Source organism: Ammospiza caudacuta, chromosome 27, assembly GCF_027887145.1.
Source record: "Ammospiza caudacuta isolate bAmmCau1 chromosome 27, bAmmCau1.pri, whole genome shotgun sequence".
Classification (NCBI taxonomy): domain Eukaryota; kingdom Metazoa; phylum Chordata; class Aves; order Passeriformes; family Passerellidae; genus Ammospiza; species Ammospiza caudacuta.
Genome location: NC_080619.1, coordinates 5,958,161 through 5,982,706, shown reverse-complemented (window position 1 = coordinate 5,982,706; position 24,546 = coordinate 5,958,161). Strand labels below are relative to the sequence as shown.

At 57.1% G+C, this 24,546-nt stretch overlaps 1 protein-coding gene across 1 annotated transcript in view; it reads right to left on the bottom strand.

Moving 5' to 3' along the window:
• Nucleotides 1-24,183, bottom strand: part of KCNH6 (potassium voltage-gated channel subfamily H member 6) — a 31,751-nt gene extending 7,568 nt beyond the window's left edge. The window contains exons 1-8 of the mRNA XM_058820366.1: nucleotides 24,108-24,183; nucleotides 20,959-21,189; nucleotides 13,001-13,156; nucleotides 10,143-10,252; nucleotides 8,182-8,485; nucleotides 6,504-6,715; nucleotides 1,221-1,649; nucleotides 82-481 (exon numbers count right to left, since the gene is read on the bottom strand). Of these exons, the coding sequence (XP_058676349.1) occupies nucleotides 82-481; nucleotides 1,221-1,649; nucleotides 6,504-6,715; nucleotides 8,182-8,485; nucleotides 10,143-10,252; nucleotides 13,001-13,156; nucleotides 20,959-21,189; nucleotides 24,108-24,183 (1,918 nt within the window). The remainder of the gene's footprint in view (nucleotides 1-81; nucleotides 482-1,220; nucleotides 1,650-6,503; nucleotides 6,716-8,181; nucleotides 8,486-10,142; nucleotides 10,253-13,000; nucleotides 13,157-20,958; nucleotides 21,190-24,107) is intronic.
• Between the last annotated feature and the right edge of the window lie 363 nt (nucleotides 24,184-24,546).

Genomic DNA, 24,546 nt, shown 5'->3' with positions numbered 1-24,546 from the left:
TGAGGAAGAGGCACAGGCAGAGGGAGATCCTCCAACCTCCAAAGCAGGGGTGGGAACAGCGGGACATGCGCAGGCACTCACAGCCAATGAGCATGACACAGATGGAGAAGATCTTCTCGGAGTTGGTGTTGGGTGAGACATTGCCAAAGCCCACGCTGGTGAGGCTGCTGAAGGTGAAGTAGAGGGCAGTGACATATTTATCCTTGATGGATGGGCCAGAGGAGAGGTCGCTGTCGTTGTAGCGCTTGCCGATCTGGTCGCCCAGGTTGTCCAGCCAGCCGATCTTGTGCTCCATGTAGGGCCTCTCCACGTTGCCAATGGCATACCAGATGCAGGCCAGCCAGTGGGCGATGAGGGCGAAGGTGCACATGAGCAGGAAGAGCACGGCTGCCCCGTACTCCGAGTAGCGGTCCAGCTTCCGCGCCACCCGCACCAGGCGCAGCAGCCGGGCCGTCTTCAGGAGGCCAATGAGGGTGGTGGTCTGCAGGGGAGAGGTGAGACACCTCAGGGACCAGCAAAGGATAAATATGGCATGTTCCAAAGGCACGTTCCCAGCTGAGCTGTGCTTCCTTTGAAGGATAAAAATGCATTTCTAGAGTGTGAATCACCTTGTCCTGGAGGTGACCTCTGAACTGGGTCAGATGAGTCACAGCACAGGAAGGGCAGTTTGACTCTGCTGATCATAAAGGCAACAAGCTCTGGGATTAGAGGTGAGCAAGTGAGAAGAGCCAAGGCCAAGCCTGTGTTTCCTGATGGGTTCTCTCCTTGCCAGCCATTGCTCCCACAAGTGCTGTCTTTCACTCCCAGATGTGGAGCCTCCAGGCAGTACAGTAACTACAGGGTTATCTCTCTGCCAACATTTTGAGTTTGCCTGGCAGTGCACCCCCAAATTCACCTTCATTGGAGTGTGGGCTCAGCCCTTAAACTGAGCCCCCAGGCTGCTCTGCTGGGTCAGCCTCAACAAGGCGAGTGGATCCACTCTGAACACTTAGAGTAGGGACTGCCTGACCCTAAAAAATTAAATCCCAGGTCCCAGCTGCTTAAAAATCTGTAAAGATTTTTAAACACCCTTCTCCACCCTGTGACCAACCACCCCTCTCCCCATGGGTTTAGCCATCCACCATTTACATCAAACCGCCCACATCCCTTTCCTTCTTTCACATACATCTCTCCCTGTCCATCCACGTGTCCCCTCCTGTCCTGATGGACCCTGCTCTTACCTCATCAGAGCCGGAGCGGAAGATGAGCAGGTCGAAGGGGATGGCAGCCACCATGTCGATGAGGAACCACCCCTTGAAGTAATGGATGGCGATCTTGCCGGGGTGGCTCACCACCTCGTCGTTGATGTTGACGTAGGTGGTGCGGAAGTTGATGACAATGTCCACGATGAACATGATGTCCACGATGAGGTCAATGATGTTGAGCGGGTCGCAGGAGTAGCTGCAGTCCCAGCGCTTCTCCTCCACCTGCTCCTCGTTGAGCAGGAAGGCGGCCGAGTAGGGGGTGAAGACGGCTGTGTAGATGACCAGCAGGAGGATGAGCCAGTCCCACACGGCCTTGAAGGGGCTGTAGTGCAGGATGGTCCATCGGTGGATGCGCGGCGCCTGCAGCTTGTACTCGGGCAGGACGTCAGCGCCCAGGGACAGCACCTGCCAGGAAAGGGGTGTGAGGAGGATGCAAGGCCAGGAGAGAGGCTGGATAATGCCAGGAACCAGGCAAGGGACTTCCATGTGCTGGTAGAGCATCAAGGAGCACACAATGGTTTCCTACAGCTTTTTCACCTTTGTTGGTTGTCTATGTGTTTGTCCAGTTCTCACTGTGGCTGACACCAAGGTCCTTGTCTGTCTTTGATGGTCACAGCACCCTTGGGGCAGCTTCTTCTCTGCTTTATGGCTGTCTGATCCAGCAGAGAGGAAAGTGCCTGCTGCTCAGCCTCCTTCTGCCCTCAGCTCTGTGCCACCTGCTTGGGAGCTGCTGGGAGTCCCTGGTGCAGAGCTATGGGATGGGCAGCTTGGAGATGCCCTTGCATGGCTGTGTCACCCAAGGGTGACAGCACATTCTGCATCCTGCAAGCCTTTCTTGGCCATAGCAAGTATCTTCCCCTGGATGTCCTCCTGGCACACTTGTCCTCCAAGCAGAGGGATAGCTTGGGCCACCTGCAGCAAAGCCTCAGGCAATGCCCATTTCCCACCTCACCTGTGGCCACCAACGTGCAAACACCACCTCGAGTGATGAGATGGTGTGAGCCCCCTCCCATGTTGTCATGTGTCCCCAGGCTTGCTGCTTTCATGGGGACACTCCACAGCCCTGGTGAGCTCCCCACACACCCAGGCCTGGCCCAGCTCCCCCTCCAGGACCAATGCCAGCTGCTGGTGGCTCTAAAGCCACTGTGGGGACACAACACAAGACACTGGGTGTGGGAGGGGTGGGGCTGCCCTGCTTTGGGTGCTGAGGGGTGGTGGCATGAAGGGGCTCATTTGGAGCTGGAGGCAGCTGGATCCCCTTCTTGCCCCTGCTGCTCTGTTGTCCCCCAGTGTCCCTGTGGTGCTGGGACCAGTGCCAGTTGCAGAGGAGGGTGAGGGGCACCTCAATTCTCTCTCCTGGCACTGAGCCCCCAGCTAATAGAGAGCATTTTGCTGGGCTGCAAAGGAGAGGAGGGAGGAAAGAGAAAAGAGGAGAAAGGAGGATCCACATATCCCAAGGCAACAGTGATGAGCATCACCGTGGCTCTGGCAAGAGATCTGGAAGAAGGAAGGGATCTGGAAGAAGGAAGAGATCTGGAAGAAGGAAGGGATCTGGAAGAAGGAAGGGACCTAGAAGAAGGAAGAGATCTGGAAGAAGGAAGGGATCTGGAAGAAGGAAGGGATCTGGAAGAAGGAACCGATCTGGAAGAAGGAACCGATCTGTCTTCCTTCCTGACAGGAAGGATCAAGGTTTCTTGTTCAAGGGTCTCCCAAGGGTCCTGACGCTGCAATCCAGAGCAGATCCACCCCTGTACCCCCATCCCACAACCAGCCCCACACCCCAGAGCCCCAGCACACCGGAGGGTCCCATTCCCCAGCCGTGCCCCCTGCTCCTACCTGCCTGCAGCTGGCCCTGCGCCCCAGGCGGCAGCTGCCCCTCGAGCTCCGGGTGTCCACCATGGGCGCCCCCAGCCCCCCGGGCCCGGGCAGCGTCCGGCAGGGCGGCCGCAGCGCCGGGGCCGGGGCATTGCCCACGCAGGCTCGCAGGCACTCGGCCAGGCGGGTGGGAGGCATGGGCACGAAGGGCACCCGCGAGCCCGGCCCGCGTTAATCAAAGGCGATCGATGCCGGGCCCCGTGGGGACGGCAGCGCCAATGGAGCAGCGGGAGCCGCCGACGTCGGTGGGGACCGAGAGGGGAGGGATTGGAAAAAGTGACCCAAGAGCAATCGTTGTGGGGGGAATGAGGCACCAGCTGGGCTGGGGGACCGGCTCCTGCGGGGATGGCGGGGAAGGGAACGAGGCAACGCTGATAAAATGATTGATCCCAAAACTGGGATGCACCTGGAAGGGCTGGGATGGGCTCCTTCAGCTTGTGTCTGGGAAAACCAGCAGTGCTCCCAGCCTCAGCAGCTGGATGCTTGTTCTGCCTGGCGGGAGGCAGCTCTGAATTCAGGACACCAAATACTGTTCCCTGTGCTGGGGCACCTGCCCTGCCCCTTGTCCCTGCTCCTGGCACCTAGCTCTTGTAGAAGAAGCAAGAACAGCTTAAGCACTCTTGCTTTCCAGGCAGGAATTAATAAAAAAACACATCCCCAAAGATCTGAGGCAGAAAAGGGGAAAGAAACAACTCCCAGAAAAGCATCCAAACCAACACAGAGCTAGGGAGCAGCTGCAACCTTGTTCCTCTCTGCCCCTAAGGATTGGGAAAGTCACCCTTGGGTGGCCTGGGTGGCCCTGGGAGTCTGAAGGTGGCAGTGCCAGTGTTCCCCTGGGTGCCCCTTCCCTTTGTCCCCTTTCTCCTGGTGGGGTGCTGGGTGCTGGCAGTGGGTCAGGGAGTGCAGAAGGGAGAAGGAGGAGGAGGATGGAGCAGGGTGGGCTGTGGGTGACAGAAGGAGGAGGCTCCTGTGACCCTGGCTGACCCAGGCATTGCTCATGGCCCCTGGTGCCCTGGCACCATCACCTTCCCAGCTGTCCCTCAGTGTCCCTTGCATGGTGATGGGGATAAAGGGGACTGACCTGAGGTGGGAGAACATCAGAATCACCAGGAGAGCCTTAAACACGGGTGGCTGGGCAGGATCAGGTCCATGGTGCTGGCTGCAGGCTGGCAGTGACCCAGTGTCACTCCCTGGCACAGCTCAGCCCCCCATCCCTGTCCCCAGCACCCTCCCGCCCAGATGGGGGGACTGGGACACATTCCACCTGCAGACAGGACCCCAGCCTCACAGCATCCCCACGTGCCTCCAGCTGTGCTCCAGAGCCCTGTGAGGCTGAGGGGCCTCCATTGCCCTGCTGGCCTGCCCTCTGTGCCAGCTCAGTGCAGGGCCAGACCATCCCAAAGAGCCTGGCTCCGCTCCCTGCCCACCCGCGGGTATTTTTAGTCGCCGTCTCGCCGCTGTCTCTGCCTCACCATGAATTATTTACCAGCCAGGAGCAGGGAGCTGTGGCTTGGCCAGGAGGTGTGGGGGACACTGGGGTGAGGACAGGCAGGGGCAGATGCAGCAGGGAGGAGAGGTCCATCCTGTCCTGTCCCACCGCATCCCATCCCACGCGGAGATTGAAAGTGAAGGGAAGGTTGATCTCAGTGGGGCCTGCACTGCAGGGCCCTGCAGCCACCACCTCTGACCCCATCACTCCACACCCAGCCACTGACCCCACTGTGACAGCCACCCCAGTGTGACCATTCCTTCCTGGTGTGCTCCTTGTGATGGGACCAGGGCATGGAGGCTGCTCACTGTCCCTCTGGGGAGCTCAGGGGCCAGCCCTGGGTCACTGCAGTCACTCCCAGATTAGAGGGACTAGGGGGAAAACAAGCCTAAGAACTGTTCCATGATGTGAGAAGTGGGGAGCCCATGCCCTGTGCGTGGAGGCTGTGAAGCTAAAGGTTTGCTGGCACTGAGACAGAAGGAGAATCCTGCATAGCACCCCACTCTGATGGAGCAAACTCCCAAGCCTGGAGGCTTTTCTGGGGTCAGGTGGCTGCGTTTTCATTAAATTTGCCCTGGGCTGCGGCTGGCACCAATGGGAGGTGCCTTTAGATGTATTCTGTACATTGAGGCTCTCCATGCCTCAGTTTCCCCACGGCTAGACGAGCTCCTTGCCCAGGATTGTGGGATACATCAGCACGCTGATTTCCCCGTGGGATGCACTGCTCCATGCATGTCCCTCTGGGTGACAGCAAGTGTCCCCTGCAGTGACAGTGCAGTGCCACCTGCTGTCTCCCAGGGGATCCTCGGTGTGCTGACACCAGGCCAGGTCCTTGGCCGGGCACCCCAGGGGCTCCGTTCCCAGCGCTGGGGGGCAGAACAGTGGCCAGATCCCCCCACAAAAGAAGCCAAATGCACGCACAAACATTCAAACACATGTCCCCTTCAAGGCCACCATCACGAGCAGCTCATGCTGGTGTTTCCCCAGCCACAAATTGCCAGAAATGCTCAGTTAGGGGACTAAAATGAGAATTTCAGCCATTCAGAGGAAGGCATGACCAAACATGGGGATACTGGCATTTCCTGGGGTGGAATCTCCAGGTGTCACTGCCCTCTCTGCTTCTCTCCTCCCAAAGCCACCAGAGTGCTTGTGACTGTCCCCCAGCAGCAGCACCAGCACCCCATTGTCACACACATATTTTCAGGAAAATCCTTTTGTTAGGATTTTTCTCCTGAGAAGCTGGAGGCCTCAGGAACAAAATGTAAACAGTAATTATCAGCTTGCTGGGAATGTGGTTTGGAGGTTGCCTACCAACAGGTGCATCTTTGATTGCTCTCATGTGAATTGTTTCTACTTGATGACCAATCACAGGTCCAGCTGTGTCAGTCACAAGATTTTTATTATTCATTCCATTCCTTTCTGTGCTAGCCTTCTGATGTCTCCTTTTTCTTTAGTATAGTTTTAATATATAATTTTCATTAATATAATATAATAATAAATATTTATTGTGTAAAATATATAATAAATATATTATAAATTATTTATAATTATATTATATATAATTATATAATATACATAAAATTATATATAATATATAATTATTATATTATATATTCTATATTATACTATATTATATTATATACATAAAATATATATTATACATAAAATATATATTACATATTATATACAATATATATTATATATAATTATATATATACAAAATTAAATATATAATATATATAATATATAATTATAAATAATTATAAACTATTTGTAATAAAATAATAAATCAGCCTTCTGAAACATGGAGTCAAGATTCTCATCTCTCCTGGAGACCCACAAACACCACCACCAGACCCCACCCCTGCCTTGGTGGCACCTCATGGCCCCCATACCTGTGTGACCTTCTCAGTGACGTTCTGGGTGCGCTCCATCACCTTGTGGGGAGCGATTATCTCGATCTCCGTGGTGGAGCCCGAGCGGTGCTTCTCCAGGTTGAACTCCACGAAGTTGAGCGTGAACTGGGGGATCTGGCTGATGGTCCTGTACTTCATGAGGTCCGAGTCCGACGTGGAGTTCGGGGGGTTGGGTTTGACGTGGGAAGCCTCTGGAAGAGGACGGAGAGGAGCACTGAGAAGGGCAGCGGGAGCAGGAGCAGATCCCCAGAGCCCTGACCTCGTGTAGGACCTCCAGGAGCTGGGGGCCACCACAAGGCGCCACCAAAAGGTGCCAAAATCTGCTCGGCCATAAAGGCTCGGCTTCTTCAGGCTGGCTCAGCTGTGGGGTGCCCAGTCTGGGATGCCTGAGAGAGGGCTGGTTTTCCCCACACATCACCCATCTTTTCACCACTAAACCTCCTGCAGGAGGCTCAGAGCAGTTGCCAAAACACAGAGACATTCAGTGTCCTTTGCTACCCTTGATGACTGTAGTGGGTTGGGGACCAAGCCACTGAGATTCACCAGAGAGAGATGCCAAAACTGGCATGAAAACAGACAGGAGGAGGTCGTTCTCCTCCACCCTTTGCCTGACAAACACAGCTCCTGAGCTGCTGTGCTGGTTTTTTGCCAAACTGAACCAGGAGTTGGATGTATCCTCCGGGTAGGGAGGTCAGAGCTTTCTCTGGAAGAAGAGCTGTAGTGGATCCTGATATTTCTCCCTGGGGAGCTGCCTCTGGGTCACCCCAGGGCAGGAGCAGGGAGGAAGCTGTGTAGGTGTCATGGTCAGGCTTGTGGCAACGTGTTGTCATCAGTGGGACCCTGTACCCAGACCCAGCGCTCCAGGAAGGTCCCCAGACACTGAACTCAGTGTGTACCAACCTTTCCAAATCCTAAAGGCAGGGCAGGGTTGTATTTTCAATTTTTTACCCCTTCTAACCCTTGCACTCTGACATTGACCCAAGTGGTGGTGCGGCAAAGAGGTGTCTGAAGACGTTGTGAAGGTGCCCATTGCCATCCTGCTGCCACCCTTCTCCCTTCCCTCCCTCCATATCGTGTCTCCTCCTGAGGGTCTGTAACCTGTGACTGTTGGAGGATCATGAACCCCCAGCCCGTTTTTACAGCCAGATTCCACACATTGATCTCTCTCATCCCCAGCTGAGAGCCTTCTCTTTCTCGACCTCCATCTGATTTGTCCTCATCACTCTCATGGGAACCAGAGGTATGGACATGGGTAGCATGATGAAGGGTTGGTCCCTCCAGCCCTTCAGAGTGGCCTGGCCGGTGTCTCACCCACCTCCAACACATGGACACAGCTCACACTGCACATGCCTGCAGAGCCCTCCCCTCCCTCCAGGGAAGGTGGGATGGCATCGGGACGCCCCTCGTGTGGGGCAGCCAAATGCAACCTCACACGGTCTCACACCTCACACACAAACCATGGATGGCTCTACCTACAGAGCAGGACCTGCCTGCGCAGGGAATCACATGGAGACCAGCAAGTTTTGGGGAGAAGACCCGGGTAATCTCCCCTTTGCAGAGGGAAAAGAGACCGAGACCTCCCCCCCGAGCTGTGCTGGGGCCGTGGCCAGAACCCTGACTCCCGCAGTAGAACCGACGGCTCCGGGGTTTTCCCTACCTGAGTTTGCCCTCCTTTCCCTGAATTTTCTCTGGAACTCAGACCTCGCAGCCTCAAAGTTGTCCAAGGAGGAGACCCTGCGGAGGCTGTGGAAGCTGCCCCCAGGGCGAGACCGAAAGAAACCCCATGCGGGGTGAGGGCCCAGCACGGGAGGCTCTTGTTTCGGGGACGAGTGTTGTAGGGTGGGGTCGGCCTCCAGGCTCGGCCTCCGCTCCTTTTCCAGGAGGGATTCGGTCTCTGACTGCATACAGTTTTCCTTGGGCGATGTCTTCAAGTCCCTCAAAATCAGGGAGTCACCACCAGGCTTTAAGACAGCCAGGAGAAAGCGTTGTATTAGAAGGAGTCCCCGCGTGCTGTGGGGCAAGGTGGGGGAGCCGGGGTAGGTAAGAGGAGAGGCAGAGGGCTGGGAAGCACTGCAGCTCCTGAGGTCATCTCCAGCTGGACCAGGACCTGCTTTGGAGTGGGGCCACCGAGTCCCTGGGGACGTGGCAGCTCCCAGCTCCCGCCAGAGGCCGCGGGGAGGTTTGCGAGGCGATGCTGCACAGGTGGAAGCAGGTGAGAGCAAGAGGAGAGACCTAGGGACAGGCTTGCTTGCAGTCCCTGCTGTGCCATGCATTTCTCTGAGTGTCCCACCACTGGGGCTGCCCTTCCCTCCCCTGCTGCAAGAGCTCAGGCCACCACCGAGGCTCAGTGCCCAGGCCCTGTGCTGGTGTTTATGGGGGGAGGATGTGCCCTGCACCAGGGAGCACTGGAGGAGCTGCTGGGTTTGCAAATTTGGCCATATTGCTCCTCCTTCTCCTACAGCCACGGTAAAGCATGGCTAAACCTTTTTCCATGGAGACCTGAAGGGTTTGCAGACCTTAATTTCTGCAATGGGGTGTGCAAAGCAACCACCTTCTGGAGTAGAAACCCATGAGAATGTGTGCCTCCAGTAATACCCACAGGAGGAACTGTGGCACTCCTCACCATCCCTAAGGCCCTTTAGGGCAGGTTTTAGGCTGGCTGCATCTCTGGGCTGTGGCCACTTGACCAAGCTCCAGCGAAATGATGCATCATCAGGCTGTCCTCAATGCACATTTCCCATTCCACACTGCATTCCATTTCCATTCCACACTGCAGTGCCCCATGCAGCTCCAGCCTCGGGATACCCAGAGCTTTTAGCAGTGCTGGTGCCTATGGGAATGATGTCCCCAAAGCATCTGATAACCCTGCACACATCTTCAACCTACCATAGGCACAACCTCTGAGAAGACAGGCACCTTCCATCTCGTTATACCTATGATTTGGGGAAGCAGATTTATCCAGGCTGCCTGGATACACCTGACCCTGGCACCTGGGGATGCCTTAGCAGAGCAAAAGCCTCACAGCCTTGAGCTGCAGCACCTCAGAAAACAACAGCTCTTTGACTGGAGCTACCCTGAGCACTGTCAGGAAGCCACCAAGAACTGCAATCTCTAAACAAGCCCCACCAACAGCTTTTCGAGGCTGGTGACAGCATCACCTTCCATCATGGCAAGTACACTCTTTGCTGGAGGGCTGAGAAGCTGAACCTGCCTGTGCTGCCTGCTCCCTGCCAGGAAATCATGGGGAAATGAGCCTGCCAGTCCTTGCTCAGAGCACACCACGCTCCTACAGCCGCCAGCACGTCCCCTCCTTGAGCTGGGGACAGCTCCCTGGAGCTCCACCATCCTGGACAACTCGGGCTATGGAGGCAGAGCTTCCTCCCAGCTTTGGCACATCTCCCACTCCCCCCTCGAGCCGCAGGGTGTGCAGAGCAGCAGGGAGGAGCTGCAGCCCACGCAGCCAAAGCCCAGCGGGGCCAGCACTGCCCCGAGCCCTGCCCTGCCACAGGAGATGGCCCAAACCACAGCAGCCAAGGGGTTCTGGGATGGGGACAGCGAGGAGGAGCGCTGGGACCTGGCCTGAGGCGTGGGCTGGTATCAGACAAAGGCTACGGTTACCTTTCCATAGTCAATGGCTACTCCATCAAACTCACTGGTGGGCAGAGATTTCCGCTGGATTTTGAGGCGCCGCAGGGACGGGAGACTAAACTTCAAACTCCTACCTTCACCTTGTTAAAAAGAAAAACAAAACACAAGAGAGAAAGGTGTGACCTAGCTGCATGTGATGGCTGGAGTGAGGTGGGACAGGGGAGAGGCTATGCAGAGTTTTGGGTGGCTCTGGGGGATGCATATGCTGCGTGGCCCTTCCTCCTCCAAAGCACTGGCTACTCCCGTGCCATCGCAGTGCCACGTGCCCAAGGAAGACCCTGACCTGGCAGCAAGCTCCTCTGAGCTGGAGAAGAGTTCCCTACAACTGTGGATGTGAGATGGGAAAGGTGCAGAGCATCCCTAAGCCAATTAAAGAGGTTAAAGCCAATTAAGGGATTTGGTCTCGGAGGAAACAGAGCCTCTAAATCTCCTTGGTGGAACTTTAGGGGAAAAAAACGCCACACAATAGAGATGGTAATTTAGAAAGGCACAGAAAGAAAAGTAGTTCTAATAATTTTATTCCTGGATTTGTTTTGAATTTTCAGTGAGGGAATTTGAACCACAAAACCAGGATCCCTTTCTGGCATCACAGGGGACCAGGAGACCACCTCACAGGGGACTGGGGCTGGGACAAGGGCAGCCAGGGCTGCTAGGAGCTAGGAGAGAGGTGCAGGAGAGGAAGAGCCCAGATCTGGAGAGGGCCCAATGCCCCTGGTTGTGACACTCAATGTACAAACACTTGTCCTCTTCTAGAGGAGACCACGTTCACTTGCTAGTGCAGAGCAGTGTGAGCAGCTGGGCTCACACCCTCAGGGCCTGGCTCAGCCCTGAAGCTCATCCAGCAGCACCAACTCTGCTCCCTAACTGCACAAAAGGTGGCCTAAAATCCTGGGGTGCATGGATGTGGCATGAGCTCCACAAAGACATTGTCCCCTGGGAAAAAGCACTACGTTGAGAAGCTCTTTGGTGTTGGCAAGATTAGCTTCTCTCATCCGGCCCCACAACATCACCAAACTGCTTAGGCAGGGTGCCAGCCTGCCAGAAATGCCCCTGCCCATGGGGTACCACAGTGGCTCCCTCTGCTCACCCCATCCCCACTGCCTAGGGCAGCTTTTCAGCTGGAAGAAGCAAAGCATCCAACTTTCCCTGCACACCAGCGAGCTGGAGACCAGCAATGCAGCCTGTGGCTATGCAATGAGAGACTGAGCCAGAAAACCTGAGCACAAGAGCCTGATCTGGGTGGGCACCAGCAGCTCTGGCCTTTCTACACCCCCTGTCACTGGAGTGGGAAAGCCAAGAAACACAACATGCCTTGGGATGCTCAACACAACGTCCAACGTGCAGGGAAGTGACAGGTGCTCTTGATTTGGGTGCCTCCTGCCATGTCTTTGGGTGGGATGGGATATGGCTGCATCACATGTTGGGATATTCTGAGAGCTGGTGGGGCTGCAAAGCAACCCTGGTGCTGGGATTTAGGATTTCCTCAGCAGGTCATGCACAGAGGGTAGCTGGTACTAAAGCAATCCATCAAAACCATGAACCTCATCACTTCACAGACCCACAAACACATTTATCTGTCCATTCACGCTCACACATCCACGAGCCCCCTGTGTGCACGCCTGCCCTGAGCACACACAAACCCACACCAAACTCTGCTGGTGCCTGCTGCCACACACAGACACCTGAATGCTCCAGGATAGAGAGATGGACTGAGCAGGAATGCACTGGGACTCACACAAACCCCAGTTCAGTGGCCACTTGTCCCCATGGCTCCCTGATGTAGCCCTGGCTCTGGTCCTGCTGTGCCACCCCATGTGCCAAGGGGGGACAGACCCAGAGCTTTATTTTGAGGCCTGCCCAAAGCCTCCCAACAGCACCCCTAGGGAATGTCATCATGGAGGCAGAGGTGGGGTTATTTCCTGACTCAGGTAGAGCTGACCAGCACTGAGGGCTGTATGCAAGGAGGAGATTTAGAACCACAGCTCTTTGTCAGGTCTAACATCTCAATATCCACATCCCCTCAAGAGCCTCACCACAGCTTCCCTTTGACCCAGTCTTCCCAAAAAAGGGAATTTGAGTTTCCCACTGTTTCCAAAACCCTAGGATGAGCCTAGGAGAGCGGGGAATGCCTGAAGCTGGGGCAGGCTGAGCCATTGCAGCGCGGCCATCCTTGTGCCATTGGCCTGCAGCGACACCCCCACAGCACAGCCATGCTCTCGGTGACACCAAATGTCCCCTGGCCCTGCTGGTGACCCCACACACAGGTCCTGCCCCACAGCAGCACCTCCAGCCCAAACCAGTGTTAAACATGGAAAAGATCCAGCAACGCAGGGGTGCTCATAGAGGGGACTCCACAGCTCCACTTCCAGCGAGACCCCCTCTCAAAAATGCTCCATCCCATGCAGAACAGGCTGGGCAGTCCCAGCCCTGTTCCCCAGGCCTCTGGGATTTTGGGAAGCGTATGCAGGCAGATGTGAAGGCAAGGGGAGCCCAGCTGGCTCAAACAGCCTTTCCCCATCCAGCTGGGGTTTGCCTGAGCAGGCAGAGCCGCGGCTGTGCAAGAACACAAACCTCTTCCCATGCAGGATCCTGCCCAGACACAGAAGCATCCTTCAGTCCCGCTGTGATCCCAAACAGACCCTGGGATGGGGATGCTGTGCTGCCCTCTCAGGGCATCCTTCAGTCCCGCTGTGATCCCAAACAAGCCCTGGGATGAGGATGCTGCACTGCCCTCTCAGGGCATCCTTCAGTCCCTCCATGCTCCCAAACAAGCCCCGGGATGAGGATGCTGCGCTGCCCTCCCGATCCCATCGCCCCAGGGCACGCACCTTTGTTCCAGCTGTGCGACAGGCGCTGGTGCAGGCTCCGCCCGGTGCTCTTGGCGATCAGCTGGGCCAGATCCTCGAAGTTGAGGATGAACATGATGACGACGCCTTCCTCGTTCTTCACAGGCACCACATCCACCAGGCAGCGGAAACACGACGCTACCGAGCAGAGAGAGGCTCAGGGGGGATGCTCAGGAGACCCTGACCTCCCCCTCCCCTGCAGCACCCAATACTTTTGGCAGAAAAGTGGAGTTTTGAGCACTTTGATGGGTGTAATCCCTGCTGGTGTGCATGGAACATGATCTGAGCCCTGGGAAAGGGCCACATCCCCGAAGCATCCCAATCACACTGATCACATCTCTTTTTTCTGTCCCAGACAGTCATTTATATTAATGTACTTGAGAGCAGCAATTAAAGAGTGAGTAATTAAGAACTCAGGAAGTCCCAGGTAGTGGTTTAACCTCATTAAGCATCCTGCTTGTAATCACGCTGCAGTTAATTGCCCTGCAATCACCAGGCAGTTTTTGGGGATGGGATGCAGGCAATGGGGGTGAGCCCACGCCGGCAGCAGGACCAGGTGGGATCAGCCCCAAGGACATTCCCTAGAGGCATGGAGTGGCCAGACATGGCCTTGTCTTGTCCTGCCACAGGGAAACTGAGGCACAAAGGGGGCACAAGGACTGGCTCAGCGTCCTGGGAGTGATAGAGGCTGTGAGAAGCATCCCAGATATTTCCATAGGGGTTTTCCTGTTGGATCTCAGCTCGACCCTGTGGCTCTCCTTGTGCAGCAGCCAGGCACCAGTCTGCAATTAGAGGCAACTGAAAACACCTGCAGGTCTTTTCCAAAGCACCAACTGAAGGACACAGGTGGTTCCCCACCTCCTTTGCCCGCTTTATTGCCACCAAATCCTATAATCACCGAGTCCCTTCCTTGAGCTGTGTGCTGTTGCTTTGGCACTGATGGGAGCAGGACCCCTGAGCCAGAGCCACTGCCAGTGACACCCCCACAGCACAGCCATGCTCTCGGTGACACCAAATGTCCCCTGGCCCTGCTGGTCCTGCCCCACAGCAGCACCTCCAGCCCAAACCAGTGTTAAACATGGAAAAGATCCAGCAACGCAGGGGGGCTCACAGAGGAGACTTCGCAGCCCCACTTCCAGCGAGACCCCCTGTCAAAAATGCTCCATCCCATGCAGAGCAGGCTGGGCAGTCCCAACCCTATTCCCCAGCTCTCTGGGATTTTGGGAGGCGTATGTAAACCCCCCAGGCTCCTATCCCCAAACTCCCAGAGATGATGGAGCAGCCAGGTACCATTACAGCCGGTAGGGAGCCAAGGCAGCTCCGTGCCCGCTGTGCCGCCTTCCCCCGGGATTAGCGGCCGGGCAGGGATGCAGGGACGCGGAGCCGGCGCTCCCGCTCCGGCCGTGGCCGCGCTCCAGCCGGGAGGGCCAGGCCGGCCTTCCTGCGTATGATTTTAAGGAGCTCAGGGCCTCCCGTAATCAGGAGCAGATGGCCGGCATCGGGCAACTTCAAAATCTGCCCTGACGTCAGGGATGTGCACATACACGGACACACACAGGCACAAGAACGGGAAAGAAATGGATGTGGTGAAACCTGCTCAAAGACCCCAGCAGCCGGGATTTGGTCGTTTGTTCTTTCATTCTCTTTTTATTCTCTCTCTCTTTCTCCACTGCTCACCAAAGGAAACCTGCTCAAAGACCCCAGCAGCCGGGATTTGGTCGCTTGTTCTTTCATTCTCTCTCTCTTTTTTTTCTCTCTCTCTTTCTCCACTGTTCACCAAAGGGAGAGGAAACCCACTGAAATGTGTGAGCTGAGGAGCAGAGAGTGGATTTTTGGCAGTAAAGCTGTTTGGGGGCTGCATGGCACGTGACAGGTTACCTCTGTGTGGAGCAGGAAGGATAGAGCTCCTTTCCCTCCCTTTGTCAGGATTTTTAGGGCTCTTGAGATGAAGAGATGCCCTGTAAGAGTGAGGTGGCACATGCCTGGTGGGTGACACGGTGCCATCCCCAGGATGCCACAGCTCTGCCAGTGCTGATGCTGGCAGTGGTGTGTGCAGGGGAGCCCGCTCAGGGATGCTTTCTCCTTTGGTGTGTTAGAAATAAGGAGGTTTTTTTCCCCCCCACGGGTGATTTTGAAGCATCACTGACTTCCTGGAACCCACAAGGTTCACTGGAGTGGGCAGCCATCAACCCCAGGGAGTGGGAATTCTGATCCAGACAGCCCAAACGTGGCTCAGGTGCTCTGCCCTCCTGAATTCCTTCACTGCCTCAGGTCCTTCCTTCCTCCATGGCAGTGGGAGGGGATGGGGTCTGAGCTGTTCTCAGGGGTCCTGGATCCTGGCAGGCCCTGTGTGGCACAGGAAAGGGTTAATCCCATGGCCAGTGCTGAACAGCTGAAAACTGGGCCCAGTTACATCCTGTTGGAGGGATATAAGGAGCAGCTGGGAGGTGGCTGGGGGTGGGTTTGGGTGGCAGCTGGTGCCTGGTTTGATCCTGCAAATCTGGGAGGTGCTGAGCTTGAGCAGCCCTGGCCAATGTCACTGTGAGCCCCTCACTGATCCCTTCTTAAATTAAATAAAATAGACTATTTCTGTTGGGAGGGAACTACAGCAATAATCTAGTCTAACTGCCTGGCCAATTCAGGGTTGGCCAAAAGCTAATCCCCCTCCAAAACCAGGGCAATCACCCCAAAAGTGGCCCCAACAGGCTCAGCCCTGCTCAGACCCACATTGCACAGCATGGAGGTGTCAAGGGAATGAGGGAGGATCAGGGTCAGGGATGGGGGCAGCACATTCCCTTAAGCCTGGCCCAAAGACATGGCATTCCCCAGGATTTGGGGTACCCCCAGCTCTGTGGAGAGGCTGCAGATGGGAGAGCCGTGGCACTCTCTGCCCTGACTCAGTTTCCTAATGGTGAGATGAAGGCTGAGCCTCCTCATCATTCTTCCCAAAAACCAGGCCCTGCTGTAGCGCCAGGCCCTGAGCCAGCCCCAGGAGGCACCTCAGGCCTGCCCTCCCATCCTTGCTCCTCAATCCACTGTCCCCATCCATCTCACTGTCTCTCCCCTTCAGCTGTTCAGCTAATCTGTCTCCATCCATCTAATTTTATCCAGCCACCAAATGATCTCTTGGAGGAGCCCTGGGGGGATTCACAACCTGCCTGTGCTCTGTGGCCACCAGCATGAGGGTGCCCGTGCCCATGTGGGGTGAAACCCAGCCTGGGGGCTGCAGACAGGGCTTGGCAGGTGGGGTAGGACAGGGATGCTGGTTTGAAAGGTCCCAGAGCCAACGTGGTGAGCTTGTATTCCCTAAATTTCTGGTTTGACCTTCCAGCACCAAGCTGAGCGAGTGCCTGGAGGTTTGTGCTCTCTGACCCACCGTGTCTTCCAACCTTGATAAAAGCCAACACTTAATAACATTAAAAATGTCATTGCTGGGGGCCCTCCCTCCCTGTCCCCTTATCCCCTGCAGGCAGCGGTGGTTAATGCATTTGTCATCAGTATTGTCATCAGTATCATCAGTATTAAACTAATCAACAGGACACGGGGGTTTCCAGAGCCGGACACAAGCCAGCATTGTTATGAATATTAAAAAAGAGAGCTATTAATCTGTGCCTGGAGCTCTTCCCCAGGCCAGGAGATTTAATCTGCAGGGTCTCATGGCACAGTGGCTAAAGCTATAGTGGGATTATATAAAGGAGCAGAGGAGAGGGGCTGGGAAGGGCACGGAGGGGACGGGAATGGAGCAGAGCTGTGCTCTGGGGCCAGAGAGGAGCCTGGAGGACCAAGCTGTGCTCCCATCCTGGGATAAATCAGTGTCGGGGCTGGGTGGAACTTCAAAGGGAAGTGCAGATTGCTGGGAGGCCCTAAAGCAAATCCCTGAGGTGGGGTGGAAAAAAATGAAGAGAGAGTCTGAGCTAGAGGGAGATTGGTCACTCCTGGGACCTGGGGTGAGCCCCTGCAGGTCTGCATCCCCCTGCACAGGGGGGGAATGTGCAGCACAGGCTCTGCCCTGGCCCCTCTCCCCACACCCAGACATGGCATCAGGAGACTGAAACCTGCCAGGACACCAGGCCAGCAAAAATGACCTTATTAAGTAACATCAGCAGGACAGAGGTTCCCCTGCGCAGGGATTTGTGTGCTTACAGGCCTTGCTGGCTGGGGGCAGCAGTGGGGAAGGAAAATCAGGAGTGCCAATGGCTGAGGGTACCCACCAAAATGTTGCCACAAGAAAGATGCAAGCCTAGCAGGGTGATTTTGGGTGCAGGTGGAAGGATGCTCTGATCCCCAGGAGCCAAAAGGGGTCATGGATCAACACAGTGGGTTGGAAAAATGCATCTTAACTCTGCCAGGGCAGAGATCTCAGGAAAAAGGAAAGAAAACAAAAAAAAACCTGCTCCAGGCAGAATTCTTAGAGATGCTGGGGATGATCTGGGCCTGTCCTTTAGTTCATGGGACACCAGGTCCAAGCAAAAAGCATCTGTGGGGATGAAAAATGTGTCTCTTCCAGCTCTCTGCCCTGGTCACACTGGCCCTGGGGCACAGCCAGGGCAATGGGGGTGCCTGGAGCTGCAGCACAGCCGTGCCAAGGGTGGCAGAGCTGGCTCTGCAGATCAGGATCTCTGGTCCCAGAGCCTTTGCCATTGTGAGGAGGGATGTTTATAAGTTCCCATCTGGAGCTGGGCTCTGCTGTCCATCCCTCTCCCGAGGTCACAGACTGACCCTTAAAGCAAACAGCAAGCAGCAAACAGCCCTAGCTTGGCATAGACCCCATGGGTTTGTACAAGCCAAGGGCTCCACTTGGGGTTGGGGTTTGTCAGCTGGCTGCGCCTTCCTGCCCCTCCAACACCCAAGAAATCCCCTTAGTGCTGCCTTGGCCCCACCATGGGGCAGCAGCAGAGGCTCCCTGGGGCTGCCAGCACCAAATCACCCCTGCCAGTGCCAGGATGCAGCAGCTGCTGGTGGGATTTGCCCTCCTGCTCCCAGCGCACCCGTTGGGCACGTCAGATGCTGCTGTTTACAAAGCTGCATGGAGAAACCCTGGCTGGATCCATCCCCCTGGCTGGATCCATCCCCCTGCCTTAGCCAGGCTTGCTGGCAGCAGCTGCTGGAGAGGGGCAGTGCCCCAGATGTGCCCTGGGCTGGGGACACAGGGGATGTGTCACATGAGTGCCCCTGCTCCCTTTGGAGGTGGTGGCACTTCCCAACCCATGGGGACCTGTTGGGGGGGTATGCTGAGTGGCACAGGGCACCCCAATCCCTCCCAGGGGAAAATCCTGGCCTCTGCAGCAGTGTGATGAGTTTGCTGGCCTGATCCCAGCCCCTAATCCCAGTTCCACGGGGACTGACACGAAGTGCTGCTGGAGGGGACAAGCTGTGGGCTCTGCCCAGCCAAGGACAGGCTGGAGGGGCTGGGGCTGCCCCAGCAGCTGCTCCAGCTGTCACAGCCACATCTCCCCTTTCATATTCATCAGCATCACATTCACGCAGATTAAGCAGAGCCAGTGCCACCAGCTGCTGCTGCTCAGGCCATGCTGGCACTGTGGCACTCAGCACCTGTGGCCACCTCCAGCTCTGGGGACCCCCGTGAGCCCTGCCCAGTGGCTTCACTGCAAGGCACATCCCCACCTGGGGAGGGAAAAACCACCCCTGGGTGCAGCTCAGCTCCTGGGTGTCATCCTCAGGGGATGCTGGAGGATTTGAGCTTCCCCGGGCCACAGTGTGTCTGCAGGGCTGGGGGCCACGGCTGCTCCTTGCTGTGGCTGCAGCTGATCCCGTGCTGACCCCCCCTGTCTGGGCCAGCTCCAGCTGTGTAGCATCTTGTAAGGAAATTAACTTTTCACTGATCTCCCAGCTTTGAGCTGGGGATTAGAGCCCACACGCGCTGCCAACGGCCTCTTCCCTCTTTCCAAGGCCTTTTTGGGGCTGGCATGGCAGGGACGGACAACAGCCCTACCTGGGCTGGTCCCACCTTCCCCCACAGGAAGGTTCCATTTTGGGCTCACTGTTGGCACCCCTGGCGCGTTTGTCTCTGTTCATAATTATATAATTATATTTTATATTAGGTGATGACAGCACGAACATCCAGGTGGGGACCGAGCAGCCAGGCTGTCCCCAGGGACATGCATCCCCCCTCACTCAGCATCCTGCCTGACCCCAGGCACCCTTGGGTGGCCCCTTCCTACCTGGCCCCTCCAGCCCAGCCTGGCCCTGCTCGGGTGTCTCCAACGGGCAGATTTTGGGTTTCACGTTGCCTCTGTCAGCCAGGAAAGCGAGGAAACAACCCCGCGAGCTGCAGAGCCGGGAGTACCGCAGTAATAAACAGCAGGTCGAGGCTGGAGATTGGTGCTGCTGGTATGAAAAAGAGGACAGGCAGGTTCGGAGCTCCGCTGGCTAATTAAGCAGCAGCTCCCTATAATGCAAAAGCCTTTTCTTCGCCGATAAGACCCATTTATAATGGGCCGAGCGGTCGCAGGCTGAGTGCTGGGGGGAAACAATTGGAAAAGCATGCTGCTGGTGGGGCTGGGTTTTAAAAATAGACATGAAGGGTTTGCTTCTGGGCTTTTTTTATTTTTTTTCCCCCTCGTTTTTAATAAAAAAGAGAAGAAAGCAGCTCAGAGCTGCAATGAGAGTTCCCCATGGCCTAGAGGAAGAGCAGGGCTCTGAGGACAGCGCCGAGCATCCCGTGAGCCCAGCAGGAATGCTTCAAAGCAGGGAGCACGGTGATGCATCAGGCTCACAAGCCAAGTAGTCCCCAGGGAAGGAATGGGAAACTATCCTGAGGGAGGGAGGGAGGGAATGGACCAGGGCCGCACATGCTGTCCTTGCCACAGCCAGCGCACGGCCACTGGCACTGGATGGGAGCAGGGGCACAGCGTGTGCCACGTCTCTGCACTGCCCTGGGCTCCAGCCAGGCCCTGCAGCTGCTGAAGGGGGGCACCTGCACCCAGCCCTGGCACCACTCATGGCCCCTCTCCACCCAGGAGAGCCCCACAGGAAGAGCCTCGAGCGAGCGGCTGATCCTGCCACCACACAGGGCCAGGTCCTGCCGGGATAACGCCGGGATAACACGCAGAGGTGCTGCCAGTGAATAACTCTGATACGCTGGCACCTGGATGCCAGCCCGGGAGATGATAGGGTCTGGGAGGGAGGCCAGGACACCCCAAGATAGGGTGCTGGGCTGGGAGCCAGGGTTCCTGCCTGCTCCTTCCTTTTCCTTCCAGTGCTTCTCCCCTAACTGGCTGCCAGCAGATTGGGGTGCAGCCCTGTGCTCAGGCCAACCCCCATCAATACAATCTGAAGTAATGGGAAAGCTCCATAGGTTAAAAAAAGGAAACACTGAATATTTTTAACCTCCTGTGAGTACCAGACCTGCATTTCCCTGCCCCTGGGAGCCCTGGCCACTGCTGTTTTGCAGCATCAAGCACTAAATATTTATTTAACTTCCTGCCGTATTAGAACTAATCACTCGTATTTTCCATCAAAGCTTCATTTTCATCTTAACGTAATTCCATCTGTGCACGCACAGCCGCATCCTGCTCACTGGAAAGGCAGCTCTGAGGATGTTGGCTGCACCCACTCTCAGCAGAGATGGGGGGTCTGTCTCATCTCATCTCAGAGCACAGACTGGGAGCCCTGTGCCCAAGCCTGGCTTCTCCATGGATTCTCATTCCTGGCGCAGGGATCCCACAAGCAATGACACAGCTTGTCCCAGGAGCAACGAGCCACCCCCAAGGGCTCACAAATGACCTGATTCCCAAATAATCTGGCAACACCCTCTATTGCTCAATGCCCCAATGTGCTCCGTGACAGCAGAGATGCCTCCATCCCACCAGGAGCCACCGTGGGGGTGCTCTCAGCAAAGCCCTGAGCCTGGGTGCATCCTGACGTGTTTGCGTCCCACCACTGGCTTCCCACAGCCCGCCCCACGGAGAGGCTCTTACTGTCTTTGCGGTAGTAGAGGATCTCCAGCTTGCACTCCTCGGAGCCCAGCAGGGCCTGGGTGAGCTGGGCAATGGAGCTCTTGGTGGTGTCGGGGCCCGTGAGGAAGTCGCAGGTGCAGGGCTGCTGCATCACCTCCACGCGCGAGTAGCCGAACATCTCGCAGAAGCCGTCGTTGCAGTAGATGATGGCGCAGTTCTCCATCTGGGCGTTGGCAATGAGGAACTTGCGGTCTGCAGGGAGGCAGGAGAGGCAGCACGAGGCTTAGAGGGGTGTGGGGGGCGAGCTTGGGAGTTTTGGTGTCGCCCCGCTGTGGGCATCGTGCAGACAGGTGACACTGGGGACAGCTCTGGGGGGACAGCGGCTGACCTCAGCCCACACAGTCCCAGGACTGCTCTGCTCTTCAGAGAGAGAAGTGTCCCCACTTCAATGCGAATTTGTGGCTGTGGGGACAGGGGGACACAAAGGGGGGGTTCTCAGTAGAGGCAGTTTTGCTGGGGTTGGCCAATCCCTGCAGCCTTGACAATTCACCACAGGCATGTGGGGACTCTCTGCTGTCTAATGGGCAATCTGTCCCTGACCGGCACTGCAGGCACAGGGGAGAGCTGCAGCCTCTGTCCCTTCCCAGGAGCTTATCAGGGACCTGAGTTATCTCAGAGACTTTCCACCCTTGCTCAGATTTGACTGAAGTCAGGCAAGGGGCAAGAGGAGGAGTGAGTGTAAGGCTTGGCTTCATGGGAAGCAGGGGTGAAACCCATCACATTAATGGTTCTCCTAATGTTTTATAGGGTAATTGTGCCTTTGGGCTGAAGGTGAAATCCAGACTCTCCTGGCCTTTGTGGCCCCTGTGCTCAAAAAGTAAAGTGCTCAAGGGAAGGAAAAGGGAAACTGAGGCAGAGAGTGGTGCTGCCCCATTCCCTCCTGGTGCTGCAGCCACCTAGGCTGGGCTGAGGTCAGACTTGCTGCCTTGCCAGGCTGTGTGGCAGTGCTGCACAGCCCACATGGAGCTACTTCCATCCTTATCTTGGGGTGAGCTCTTATTTGGCTTGATTTTGTGGGTTTTTTTAAGGACATCAGGGAGTGCTGGGCTCTGGGACAGGTTTGCTGGGATGTGACAGGGAGCTGGATGCTTATGTGGTGCCACATCCCTCCCAGCACCATCTCCCTCAGCATTTGGCATCAGCTCCGAGCTGGAGCTAAAGGCAGGTCTGAGCAGAGGGTCCATTTGGAGGCTGTCTCCCAGCCCAGACCCCAATTAATCTCCTGGATTACCCAGGAATGGCATCTGCAGCTTGCGTGCTCCAGAACCCTGCTGCACTCCAGCCTCATGGGGAATTTCACCCAAACGCAAGAGGAACGTCTGCACAGCTGTGGCACCGAGTGCTGGGCTGGGGGGACCCCTCCCAGGCACATCAGGGCTGTCCCCAATGGCACCTGCAGGGTCCCAGCTCTGCAGGATGCCTCCCAGTAAAACCAGAGACCCCAGGGACGCTGCACAAGTCTCCTGCTTCATTCCACCCTCTGGCAGCCCCTTGGTAGCCCTTTCTGGGGGCTCCCACTCTGGCACCCTTCTCTTTCCCACACAGGGCCGGTGCCAATGCTGCAAACAGCACAAAGCACCACAGACAAACGCTCCCCAGTTCCTTCTTCCCGATCCTTCTACCTCCAAACTGCTTTGCCAGCACTAGGAGGGGACCTCCTCCCAAAGCCCTGCTGCTGGGGCACACTCCCCACCTGTGACGAACAGTTCCCCCATCCAGTGTCAGCTCCATGGGCTGGATCCAGCCTGGATCCTGGCTGGGCTGGTGCAGGACAGGATTTACAGGGCTGGCAGGGCGCCGGAGCAAGCTGTGCTGAGCACAGGGATGTGACCACGACCACGATGGGAAGGAGCTGCAGAGCCAGGTCTCCTTGGGGGGTTTTTTCACCCCCAATTTGCTTTCTGTCCTGCTCTCACCTGCAGATTTCCCCTTGGTCCCAGCCCTGGCAGGGAAGAGCTGGGCCCCTCTGGCTGCGCCGGGGACTCACCAGGAGCAGCTACACCCATGGGAGCTGCGGTGCTGGGGATGAAGGCACCCACAGGCACCTGAGAACCCATTGCCTGTAGCAAAGATGTATTAGGTGTGCTGGTTTGCTGCCTCCCAACACCTGCCACAGCACGAAACTGCCGCGGGGGAGCGTGGGGCGATGTTTGGGCAGAACCCAGCTGGTGCCCGACATGGCTGGCAGGGAGCGGGCACGGAGCGGGGTCTGGCTCCGTTCTCCCGTCACGCCTCGCCGCCTGGCCCCGCTGCTCCCCAGCCGCCGCTTCCCAGGGGGAACTGATAGGAAGCAGGCACAGTTTTTCTCACTTTCCATCCCCAGGGTCACGTCAGTCACCGCCAGGCCAGGCAGCGCAGAGCCTGCAGGGATGGCAGCGCCAGGGAATTTGCCCACTCGGGAAACTTGGACACGCACAAAAAAACCCCACAGCGAGTCGGGGCAGTGGGGGCTGCACCCCGCAGCATCCCCCCGAGCTCAGTTTTTGGGGGACCCCGGTGCCCTGGCCCCCTCCCGTCACCCCCAGCATTGTAGGTGGGACCCATCCCTATTGGGGTGCCCAGAGAGCGGGAGCGGAACCCCCGCGCCCCCACCCAGGCACACGCAAACCCCAGTGCTCCCCCATGTGCACGGACTTTCCGCCGTATCTGACACGAAACCAGCCCCAAAATTCATATAAAGGGATTACTCGGAGCAACAGCAAATGGCAACGTTTCACCAGGGACGGCGGCCGCCGAGAGCGCAGAGTTGAAGGCAAACAAGCGGCGAGCCCGACTGCGCTGGGGTTCACCCTGTCCCCCCGTCCAGCCGGCCGGGACCCCCTCCCCGCCAGCCCCGGCACCCCGAACCGGCCCGGGGACACCGCGATCCCCCCGGGAAACACCGAGGCCGGGGTGGCTCCGTCCCCCGGTGTCGCCCTGTCTGTAAATACCCGCGGGGACACTGCCTGGCTGTCGCCCACCCTCTCCCCCCTCGGGAGGTCACAGGGGCTCCTCCGTGCCCCCGGGGACACCCTCCCGCCTTCCCCCCTCCTCTCCCCGCCGCGCTCCGAACTTGGGGGGCGCCCCGGCCGCGGGGGGAGCGGAGCGGGACCGGAGGGTGCGGTACTCACTTTGTCCTTCAAATTTGCGAATGATGGTGTCCAGGTAGGTGTTTTGGGGGGCCACATGGCCCCGGCGCACCGGCATCGCTCCGCTGCGCTCTGCGCGCCCCGGGAGCGGCGGAACTTGCCGCGGGCGCGGCGGGGAGCGCGGCCCGGCCCCGGAGCGGCGCGGCACGGCACGGCGCGGCCCCGCTCCGCCTCACCCCAGGGCTGACCGAGCTCTGGAGCCCAGCCGGCCCGGGGCTCCCATGCTCCCGGTGGCCGGAAGGGGGAACCCCTCCGCCCGCCCTGCCGCGCCCGGCCCCGGGCGGGGGCGGCCGGGGAAGATGAGGATGGGAGGGGGAAGCGGGGGAGAGAGGGGGGAGGACCCGCTTGAAAGCGGGAGAAAATAATAGAATAAAATAATAAAGAGTAGAAATCCCCCAAAGTGCTTAGTCACCGCTGCCCC